Source organism: Staurois parvus, unplaced genomic scaffold (genome assembly GCF_062004578.1).
Source record: "Staurois parvus isolate SC_StPar_1 unplaced genomic scaffold, SC_StPar_1.0 ptg000601l, whole genome shotgun sequence".
Lineage (NCBI taxonomy): Eukaryota > Metazoa > Chordata > Amphibia > Anura > Ranidae > Staurois > Staurois parvus.
In genome coordinates, this window is record NW_028318397.1 from 1,125,149 (window position 1) to 1,137,372 (window position 12,224).

A 12,224-nucleotide genomic window follows, 5' to 3' on the forward strand; every position below is an offset into this window, starting at 1 on the left:
ACTTGCCATGCCTCTTATGAAGTACGTCGGACTGTCTACTTTGCAAAAAGGGGTCATTTGGGGGATATCTGTACTGTTCTGACATTCTTGGACCTCAAGAAATTAGATTGGCAGTCAGTACTTCAGGATTGATCAATATTCAGATCTATACCATAGTTTGTGAACTCTATAACTTTCCTACAGACTAAATAATACATCCTAATTTGGGTTATTTTCGCCAAAGACATGTAGTAGAATACATTTTGGCCTAAACCTATGAAGAACAATTGTTTATTTATTTGCAAACTTTTATAACAGAAACAAAGAAAAACGTGTTTTTTGTTTTAAAAATGTTTTGGTCTTTTTTTGTTAATTTAGCAAAATATAAAAACCCCGGTGATGATTAAACACCACCAAAAGAAAGCTCTAGTTGTTGCTCACTACACTTGGTTTTGCTTTTCTTTTTGTAATTGGACAGCTTGTTTTTTCCCTACCATTAGAATATTATTGCTGCTTTACTATTGCTCTGAGCAATACTGAACTTATTAAAAGAAAGGGTATGTTCCAGGGACCATCTTATGTGGGACAGACATAGCTTAAGATCTCTGAATGCACAGTTTGGACTTTCCAATGTTTAAACACACTTCAAATTAGAAAAAAGGGAAGAAAAAAAAAAAAAAACCAAAAACAAAAGACAAAACACCACCTACCTTTAGCAGTGTTTATAAAATAGGGAGAAATGTAGCCTCGATCAAACTTCAATCCTTCAATTATCTCCAGCTCATCATGAAGTGTTTTTCCGTCCTGTAAAAATATTTAGCAGTATTCACTTATAACAAAGTAAAATGCAGCACTTACCAAATATTTCTGTTATAGATTTGTTCAATATTTCATATATACAGCCAATATAAATTCAACTAGCTATATGTAAATGTCCTACAAATTGGAAGAAACAGGCAGGAGTACTTATATCAGGGGTACTGGATATGGAGGGCTAGGCTACACAAGTAATTATATACTTATGACACCAATGAATGTTGCCAATTATCTTGTTTTCGTTCAGTTGCACACGGCTGAAATTCAAAATCCATAACTAAACCCAAATGCTGCCAAAATGGAGACTTCACTCACATATACTATGTTGGATCATGGAGGATTTGAGCTTGGTCCTAGAAAAAATTTGCGGAAGGGTAGCAAAATAACTATAGGTGAAGACAAGTTATGGCCCTGTTAATGTTAGATTCTGCCAACAGCAGAAATGGGGATGATTTTGTGAAGGGCATGCTCACCTATCTTAAGTAGCTAAATCTCTAGTCTGCCAGATTTTGGGTGTCCAAATATGCTGGAAATTCAGAAGCACTATACATACCTCTAGGCACAGAAGGCTAAATTCACTGGAAGAAATTAGCAATCCCGCATTGAGGCAAATGTAAATCAGCCCCATCAAGGTACATTAATTCTGCAAGGTTTAGACCCTTTACCCGCATTAAACAATACATACCTTGACAGTTATAACACCATTTCGACCAACTTTTTTCATAGCATCCGAAATAATTTTGCCAATTTCATGATCTCCGTTTGCAGATATTGTAGCAACCTGTAAAAATTAGATTAGCAAAGTATCTAAATCATACTGCAATGCAATGAATAGCAGGAGATCAATAAGCACACACCTGAATTAATCATGCGAAGGACACACCCCTTTCACCTAGCAGAAATGGACTGATTTATTTTTTTTTGTTTGACTTAGTAGCAAATAGGACACTCCCCTAGAGAATGGCCTTCTGCATTTTGTTTTGCAACACATTTTAAGAGGAAGGAAGTATAACATCTGTCAATCAATGTCTATAGATCAAGTGATTCAATAGTTGCCTTGTCTTCTTTATATTACATTGGCACTAAAAAAACTGTGGCTTGACAAAAGTTAGAGGATGGTCAGAGACGAGAGAGAGACAAACACAGAAACACACAGAAGTGCGCTGACTTAAAGCTGACATCAATGATATCACGGAATCTATATTGATGACGTATAACTTTCATTTTCCGCAGGCAATTTGTACAAGCCTTTTATCTCCAGCTAAGCAGTCTAGTCTAATAACTTATGGCTAGCACCGGAGTCCATTTAAAATGATTTTAACTGCAGTATAAATATCTTCATTTCAATTCTCTGGAGGAGGATGTCCTTTGAAATATCACTAAAGCTGCTTTCAGCTTCTAGCCAATGGTTTAGCTGGATATAAATGGCAAAATAGACAACTTAGTGGAACATTTGTTTTAAGACCTCAGATTCTAAGTTTATTGGATTGTCTTGTGTATGGTATTCCAAATCAATTCATGCTGAGGTACACTTTGAGCATCTGGATGTAGAGAGATCATGTGGTTAATCTGCATAGCCATTGTCATATGTTGCCAAGTTACTGAGCATTTCCTACACTGAATTTTCAGACCTAGTTAGTCCTAATTCATTAATATTTGAAAATAATTGCTGGTTCAAACTCTAACCATTATTTATTAGATCATTGAACTGCATTTTGATTTGTTTATTATGAATATATATTTTTGTTCATTATTGCTATATATATATATATATATATATATATATATATATATATATATATATATATGAAAACCACACAGCAAAACTGACTAGAAAATGATTACCTGTGCTATCTCTTCTGGTGTTGTTACAGGTTTTGACTGTTTCTTCAATTCTGTAATTACAGCATCCACTGCCAACATAACACCTGTAAAACCAATTTAGGAAAAAATTTAAAGCTAGGCAGCTTTTGTGTATTTACCAGTTTAGCATGAAAACACTTGGCCCTTGAGAAGTAACATAGGACCGTAATGATAAAAGGGGACTGCACATTAAGGGTTGGTTCACATTATAGAAACGCAGTACAGATGTGTTCCGGATGCTTTTTTTGCATGCGCGTTTTTGACATGTTCCATTGCTTTTTATGCATTCCAGTTAATTTTCCCCCCCTCTTTTTCCTCCATTTAAATAGGGACATGTGCGTTCCCGTGAGTTTATATCGCGTTCCAGTACAGTTCTGTGCAGAAAAAAAAAATGCAACTACTTTTTTTCTGCAACTGGAACTCCAAGCACTATTGTGAACTAGGACATTGGACAACCATAAAACCTACTGTGCATTTTGGATGCAGAAAAAAAAAGCAACCGAAAGGCATGTAGTGTGAACTCGCCTCTAAATTGGAAACTGAAGCACTTAATTTACATATATAAATGTAAACTTTGTAATCCTGTTCAGGTACCCTTTGCTCCCAAACTTGCAGCATGACAGAGGTTTTATAAATGATCTGCAATTATTTTCTAGTTCAGTTTTAGTCTCCTTGTGTCACCTGGAAACTCAGACAAAAGGTCAGTATTTAGATACCGATTTATTATGTAATGAAAACATTGCTTGCAGAGAGGCGACAGAGCGCTGCAAGGCTAATACAGCAAATAGGGTCATCAGGTGCCTGGCTGTCCATAAGAGGTGTGTGAATCACAGCTATGGCTTTACAGAAAAAAAAAAAAAAAAAAAAAAAGAATTATCCAATTTTTTGGTAAAAAGATGAGGTTGCACCAAGTAAATAGATTTCCAATATGTCAAACCTTAAATCTGCACGCGCTCGTAAAATTGCGACAAACTTTAGTACCCAACATTTTCTATAGGAAACACTTTAAAGCCCCTTATAGGTCATTAGTTTAGCGTTATGTAGGAGGTCTTGTGCTAGAATTATTGCACTCATTCTGGCCTGTGCGGTGACATACATGTGCATCGCAATTGACATTTGCATGCATAGGTATCCCAGCGAATGCTTTTACGTTTGTACGTGCGAATATGTGGGGGGTGTATGTTCTTGGGTGTAACTAATTTTTTACAATTAATTTTTTTTCCTAACTTTTTTTTTTTTTCACATAGGGGACAATGTGAGGAGTTTTGGTGACAGGTTCTCTTTGAGACATCCAGGGTCTAAAAGACACTGGAGGTCTCCCCTGTACTCCACTGGATGTAATGCCTTGCACATCACACTGCATTACATTCTTTCCCGGCCTCGATGGCCGGAAAATCTGTCAATGGGGATCAAATCAGGACAAGGGGAGGGGAGCGTACGTGTTCACTCTCCTCCCTGCTCTATACCCGCCGGCACCCGCTGAACCAGTCCTGAGTCCGCAGATGGGCAAGCGGAGCCCAGGAGACATAACGGGCAGGAGGGTGGAGGCTGGCACGGTTATAGGCAGTATGGAAGCAATCGGGTGGCAGCGCAGCTGAACGAAAGCTTCCACCTGACAGGTGAGCCCTGTTGCTTGCCTGCAGCAGGGCTAAAAGATAAAAAAAAAAACAAAAAAAACAAACAAAAAAATTACCTGCCCGGCGCCCGGAAGTATCCCGGGTGTTGGGCAATATAAATTGAACATCCCTGTAAAACAATCCCTTTTAATTGTTAATTTCTAACACCACCAAGTGTATTAAAACTCTGATGCTCAACAGGTCTTTTGAAGGGGAAACTTAGTTTTCTTTGCCAATCCCCTCTATTTACGTTCAATGAGGTAGATATGAAATATTGCATTTAATAATTGACCACTGGCAGCCTGAGCTGGAGGAGCACTATGCAAGAGTTCCATGCTCTAAAGTGCCACAGTATCTTGCGAAGCAATACAGTTTACCAAAAAAGCACACAAGATGTACTAGGCCGTCTTATAAGAATTAGTTATTGATCGAAAGAATTGTATAATAGGACTACTTTTAAACAGCCTGCAACCATGATGCACTGACTGTTTGCCAACAAATGCAGGATATCTAGATGGGAGATTGCAAATGATGGTGACATTTGCAATAATTTGTATTACTGAGGGAAATACCGTGTACAATACATACCTCTTCTGATTTCCACTGGATTTGCACCTTTACTGATTTTTTCAAAACCTTCTTTAGCAATTGCTCTAGCAAGGACAGTTGCTGTAGTTGTGCCATCACCTGCTTCTTCATTTGTATTATTGGCAACATCTTGAACTAGTTTAGCACCAATGTTTTTGTATTTGTCTTTTAGATCAATTGCTTTCGCAACTGTGACACCATCTTTGGTTACTTTAGGACTCCCCCACGACTGCTCAAGGATGACAGTTCTTCCCTAAAAAGGATGAGAAAAATATACTGTTATATGGAAAAAGAAAATATATATCTATCTTTAGGTCTAACTCGCACTTTCAAAATGGCAACAAACCTCTGAAGTCCCCAAGCCACTTCCATGCCTATGATTCAAGTGCAAAGTTCTTAAAAGTAGTGAAGCAACCTGCCAGGGTGCGAAAGATTTGCAGCACACAATTTTGCTAATGGTTTGGAATCATCAGCAATCATACCTTGCATTACTGGGGAGGGTTAGGATTTCAGAAACCTGGGGATACACCACCATACTAGGGAAAAAGTCTGGGTTGGCAAAAACATTGGTGGAGAAGGATCAGTGGGCTGACATGAGACAAGATATTGTAAGCATGGATTGCAAAGTTCCAAATTTCTAGTCATAAAGGGAAGGGGGGAGTTGAAGGGTGTTTTGATCAGACCCAGGGAAAAAGATGTGGGTGTGATAGGTGAAGTGTGCAGCTCTATAGACACCCATACTTTTTTTTTTTCCCCATGCATATACAAAACAGTTCGTGATAGGGCTGAGCGGAGCTGCCATATAATAGATTGCCATGTGGCATAATCCAGCAGTACCATCTCGTCTGCACTTAACCAGAATATCATGTTTACTTTGTTTGGAGAATGAGCTTAAAGAAAGTCTACTAGCCAAGAGTTCTTTTTACTGGATCAAGAGATTCAGGATAAAATTCAAAACATTAACAATAACATATAAAGCCATTTACAACTCTGCCCCAAATTACTTCAGCAATCTTGTCTCCACATCACCCAAACTGTACTCTCCACTCCTCACAAGACCTCCTGCTCTCTAGTTCCCTTGTCTCCTCCTCCCATGCTCATCTCCAGGACTTCTCCAGAGCTTCTCCCATCCTCTGCAACTCTCTACCCCAATTTATCAGACTATCGCCTACTCTGCTCATTTTTAGGAGACCTCTGAAAACCTCTCTCTTCAGGGAAGCCTATCCTGCTCTCAGCTAAGAATGGAATCTTCTACTCTTCCTACCAGTCCATTCTTCACAGTTACCTTTTGTACCACTAACCCCTCCCTCCTAGATTGTAAGCTCCAAGGAGCAGGGTCCTCCTATCCCTCTTGTATTGAACTGTATTGTTGCTGTATTGTCTCCCTTTATATTGTAAAGCGCTGAGCAAACTGTTGGCGCTATATAAATCCTGTATAAGAACATTGCTTGGATGCCACTAAGGTTAGGTAATTGAGGTAATAGAACTTATTGCTATAATGTGCACTCCAAGATATTTGATTGAGAGATGCCCGGGAAAAAGGAAAAAATGTGTCTCACATGAAGGACGTTGCTGAGGATAGGAAACATCAATGTATTTGGATTGAAGTTGCCTGGAGAAATATCCAATCAAGATGTCAAAGGCCTGTTCTACGTTTCAGTTTCTGGAGAATGCTGGAAGTATAAACTTCCCAATACATTTCCTACATACCTCAGTATCTAAAGGAGGTAAATTGTACTGGTTTGGGTTCCAAGGTCTGCACTCTACCACGACCCATTCATACAAGGGGATTACATAGTTAGTCCGACTGAAAAAAGACTAAAGTCCATCCAGTTCAAACATAGAAAGAAAAAAAAAAAGTTATAATCATATACCCACAGTTGACCCAGAGGAAGGCAACCCCCCCCCCCCAAAAAAAAACAAAACAAAAAAAAACAAAAAACACCCAGCAAAGCACGATCCAATTTGTACCTGCTGGGAAAAAATTTCCTCCTGATCCGCCGAGAGGCAATCGGATATTCCCTGAATCACTTTTACCTATAACTGTTAGTATCTAGTTATATTCTGTGTATCTAAGAAAGAATCCAGGCCTTTTTTGAAGCAATCCACTGAGCTGGCCAGAGCCAACTCTTGAGGCAGTCTATTCCACATTTTCACAGCTCTCACTGTGAAGAAACCTTTCCGTGTTTGGAGAATAAATTTCTTTTCCTCCAGACATAAAGAGTGCCCCCTTGTCCTCTGGGTGAATAGCTCTACACAGAGTTGACTATTTGAACCACTGATGTATCTATACATGTTGATCATATCACCCCTTAATCTCCTCTTCTCAAGAGAATAAATTCAGTTCCTCTAATCTTTCCTCATAGCTGATCTCCTCCATGCCTCTTATCAGTTTAGTTGCCCTTCTCTGTACTTTCTCAAGTTCCCCAATGTTCTTTTTGTGTGAATTGGTGCCCAAAACTGAACTGCAGATTCCAGATGAGGTGTTACTAATGATTTGTACAGGGGTAATATGATATCTCTCTCTGGAGTCTATATCTCTTTTAAATACAAGAGAGAACTCTGCTCGCTTTAGAAACCGCAGCTTGGCATTGCATGCCATTATTAAGCTTGTGATCTACCAGAACCCCCAGATCCTTCACCACCAATTCCCCCAGTTGTACCCCCACTAGAATGTATGATGCATGCACATTTTTAGCCCCCAAGTGCATAACCTTACATTTATCAACATTAAATATCATTTGCCACATAGTTGCCCAATTAAACAGTGCATTGAGGTCGGCTTGTAAGTTGAAGACATCCTGTAAGGACGTTATTCCACTGCAAAGCTTGGTGTCATCTGCAAAGACTGAAATGGGATAGTTAAACTCAGACCCTATATCGTTTATAAATATATTAAAAAGTAAGGGTCCCAAACACTGAACCCTGGGGTACACCACTGATGACCCCAGACCATTCAGAGTATGAATCATTAACTACTACTCTCTGAACACGATCTTTTAGCCAGTTTTCTAACCACTTACATACAGATTTTTCCAAGCCCGTAGACTTTACCTTACACATTAGCCATGTGTGGGGAACTGTCAAACGCTTTTGCAAAATCCAAGTATACCACGTCCACTGCCACCCCTCTGTCCAAGGTTTTGCTCACTCCCTCATAAAAAGAAATCAGATTTGTTTGACAACTTCTGTCTTTCATGAATCCATGCTGTCTGTTGCTTAAAATATTTTTTTCCAGCAAGAACTCATCTATGTGGTCTTTTATTAAACTCTCCAGTATCTTCCCAACTCTAGAAGTTAAATGAACAGGTCTATAATTACTTGGTAAAAATTTTGACCCCTTTTTAAATATTGGAACCACATTGGCCTTACGCCAATCCAGTGGTACTATGCCAGTCATTAAAGAGTCCCTAAAAATTAGAAACAATGGCTTTGAAATGACAGAGCTCAATTCTTTAAGCACACGTGGGTGTATGCCATCCGGTCCAGGTGCTTTATACTGTCTAAATATTTTTGGATCATATCAGTTGTGAGCCAATGTGGATCATCTGGAGCTGTGTCAATATAATGCCCATTATGGACAAGAGCTCCCCCATACTCTTTTCTATACACAGAGCTGAAGAAGGTATTAAATAAATTTGCCTTCTCTTTATCCTGAAATATATATATTTGAAGAATTTTTGGGGGATGGTCCTGCTATCTTTTGCAATCTGTCGTTCATTTTCAATTTTTGCGGCCTTTATTTCCTTTTTGCATATTCTGTTTAATCTTTGTAATGTTTAAACGATGATAGTGTTCCTTCATTTTTAAATTGAATAAAAGCGCTTTTCTTATTATCTATAGCCTTTTTAACGTTGGCCGTAAGCCACATAGGTTTGATTTTTAGCCTTTTAAAACTTGTTGCCCATGGGAATATATTTTGCAGGGTGTTCACATACAGTCTTCTTGAAGAACTCCTATTTCTGTGTTGTGTTCATCAATGCCAATATTCCCTCCCAGTCTAAGTCTTGGAGAGCAGCTCTCAGCCTTGGAAAATTACCTCTCTTGAAATTGAGAGTTTTTAGATTTCTCGTATGTGCTTGCTGTTTACAGCCAACAATAAATGAAACCATGTTATGGTCACTGCTACCCAGATGTTCTTTTATATGAACAATCGTAATAAGCTCTGCATGGTTTGACATTACCAGTTCCAGCAGAGAATCATTCCTAGTAGGGGCCTATATGAACTGTACCATAAAACTGTCCTGTAGTAGGTTAAAAACTGTTTGCCTTTTAACTGTTTCAGCAGTACTGTTACTCCAGTCAATTTCCAGGTAGTTAAATTCCCCATTAATATAATCACTGTCCCAGCCCTTGCAGCCCTTGATCTGTGCAAGGAGCGGAGTCTCCACCTCCTCATTAACACTGGGACTCAAACTCCAAATGATTACCTTTGTAGTACACACCCCCATGTGCAGTTCCACCCATAATACTTCAGCCTCAGCGCATTCTCCATCAACTAGGTCCTCTTTCAGACTCTTTGAGATCACTTCTCACATAGAGACAGACACCACCACCTTTCCTATTTACTCTGTCTCTCCGAAAGAGAACATAGCCAGGAATATTAAGGGCCCAGTCATGTGAAGAATGAAGCCAAGATTTAGTAATACCAATTAAATCATAGCTCTCTTCATGCAATAAAAGCTTCCAACTCACCTATTTTGCTTGGCAGACTTCTGGCATTGGTGAACAAACACTTTAATTGATGGACACCTTGTTCACACGTATTTTGCATATTCTTTAGTTTCATACAAATGGTACCAATTCCACTGGTGTTTGATTGCTTGTTCCATGGAATGGTTTCAATTTTGTTTTATAGAATTAACTTAAAGAAGTCTGAACATGCAAAGCTCCAAGGTTTCAGAGGGCAGAGCAAAGATGTAAATCACAGCACTGGAATCCTTCTCAGATGACCACTGGCTGACACGGCCCACTGCATTTTACCATTAAATGAAATGATAATCCAGATGGACCAGAATGAAATACTCTACAGGACCATTCACATCATGGTGTGTTGACATACATTATGCCATTTATCTACATGCATTGTGTTAAGGCAGTCAATTAAAAATTATTAGGCTGCACACACAAGAATGACGCATTCTTATTTGTTATGACATTGCAGTGTCAAACAATGTGTTGCTGTGCTGCATGTACCTTGGCAACTTGCGCTGGTTGTCATTCAGAATCAGTGGCACAGCGTCCCACCAATGCAGGTAACCTATACTACAGTAATGCACAAGCGATAGTGTTAATGGGTCCCCAGTTATAAAGAGGTGTATATATCCTTGCCAACTTAAAAATCAACTTAAGACAGGTGGAAATTGATCGACCAACCACACGCTACAAAAAGTTTGTACAACCTCCTTCAGATCTACCAACTACTGTATGTAGTGCAAGGGCGTGCCTGATTGGATAGATAGAGTATGGTAACCGAAAACTACTAGGAGTATAAACAAACATACACAGACATAAGCCCAAAAGCAACAAAAGGAGAAAAAAAAAAAAAAAGGATTTCCTCTTCAGAGTAAACCACTGGTCAGGTGCAGAGTGAAAAGAAACAAAATTTTGCTACTGCTGCTCATTAAGAGGCAAAAGGATGTCACAAAAAGAAAATAGAACAAACAAGGTGGGCGCAGCCAAGCACAGTATTTAGGGCTGCAACTAATTTATTTTCATAAATTGATTAGATGGTCAATTGTTGTTTCTAATAAATTGGGGGGGGGGGGGGAGAAGTTTGGTGTAGAATTAAATAATGTAAAGTTTAACACAAAAAAAAAAAAAAAAATACCCCACAACTTATTCTTGAAATTCTATGGTAAATAACCAGCTATATGGTTGGGGAACAAAATATCTAACCCACTCTGAGAACAGACAGAGGAGATGTATATACTATTACAGTAGGAGGTTGAATCTGGTACATATCAGATTCAGCGATTTTTTTTTTTTTTCTTTACTTCTTTTAAATGCTGTTTTGCAAATTTCCAGACAGGACTGTAATATAATATTATGAAGGAGAGACTCCCTTGTTATCTGCGCTTGCTGTCACTTATTCTGGCCATACATAAATTTTCCTTAGAAAGAGCATTTGGTCAATTTCCTACTTGTTCGGGTCAAATTGATGTTAGTTTTCAACCAGAGCGATGGGAAAATTCGAAGGAACAAAATAGGATACTTCTCAAACACATTTTTTTGACAGTATATGGGGGCTCTCGTTCAGAAATTACATTAAATTTAAGATTAAATGTTAAAAAGCAAAATTAAATTTTTGGACAGTCATCAAAAGTACGCAGAATATTTGTATGAATATTCTCCAAAAATCAACGCGTGTATGGCCAACACAAGATATTTAGTAGCAGCATCATGCTTTTTTATCACCTGTAATGATGATGGTAAAATAAAAAAAAATGTATTGCCTTTTATAGCACAAGAACAGCAGATAATCACTACACTAATTTATACTGTGAAACATTGAAAGTAATATAACTTATATCTTACATATATTTAATAAATATACTCTCAGGTAGGCTATACAGGGTATTTTAACCACTTCCAGACTGGACACTTTTACCCCCTTCCTGACCAGGGCAATTTTCAGCTTTTAGCGCTATCACACTTTGAATGACAATTGCGCGGTCATGCAACACTGTACCCAAATGAATTTTTTACCATTTTTTTTAGATAGATAAAGCTTTATTTTGGTGGTATTTATTCACCACTGGGATTTGTATTTTTTTTTGCTATGTAAATGAAATGTCCAAAAATTTTTAAAAAAAGTGTTTTTTTTTTATAAAATTTTGCAAATAAATAATATTTCATCATAAATCTTAGCCAAAATTTATTCCGTTATCTTTTTAGTAAAAAAAAAAAAAAATCCAAATTAGTTTATAAGCAAAAATTATAATTTTTAAACATTATTTTTATTTTATTTTTTTATATTATTTTATTTTTTTTTTTTTACATACTGTCACCCTAGCAGTACAGTGTCACCATGATGACACTGTACTACTTGTGAGGGGTGATAAAGATTTTTTTTTTTTACACTGATTGCTTTTACACCCATATAGGATGTAAAAGCAATCATTTCTCTTTCTCTCTGTGTGCATTCCTGCACTCATTGAGAAATACAGAGTGAGCTGTGATTGGTCACAGCTTGTCACATGGTACAAGGCTTTTGTGAATAGCCTTGTACCATGTGACCTCTGTGATCATTCACAGATTTCACACATAGTAAGCAATGATGTCACAAGTGACATCTTGCTTACTACTTTGCATGTGATCACCGATTGGCCAATCAGTGATCACATGATCGGGACCGACGAT

At 37.9% G+C, this 12,224-nt stretch overlaps 1 protein-coding gene across 2 annotated transcripts in view; it reads right to left on the minus strand.

The window, feature by feature from the left end:
• HSPD1 (heat shock protein family D (Hsp60) member 1) overlaps positions 1–12,224 on the minus strand; it is a 40,885-nt gene that overhangs the window by 17,408 nt on the left and 11,253 nt on the right. For both annotated transcript variants that reach the window (XM_089692698.1, XM_089692697.1), the window contains exons 3-6: positions 4,863–5,115; positions 2,641–2,723; positions 1,481–1,576; positions 690–783 (exon numbers count right to left, since the gene is read on the minus strand). In XM_089692698.1, the coding sequence (XP_089548824.1) occupies positions 690–783; positions 1,481–1,576; positions 2,641–2,723; positions 4,863–5,115 (526 nt within the window). The remainder of the gene's footprint in view (positions 1–689; positions 784–1,480; positions 1,577–2,640; positions 2,724–4,862; positions 5,116–12,224) is intronic.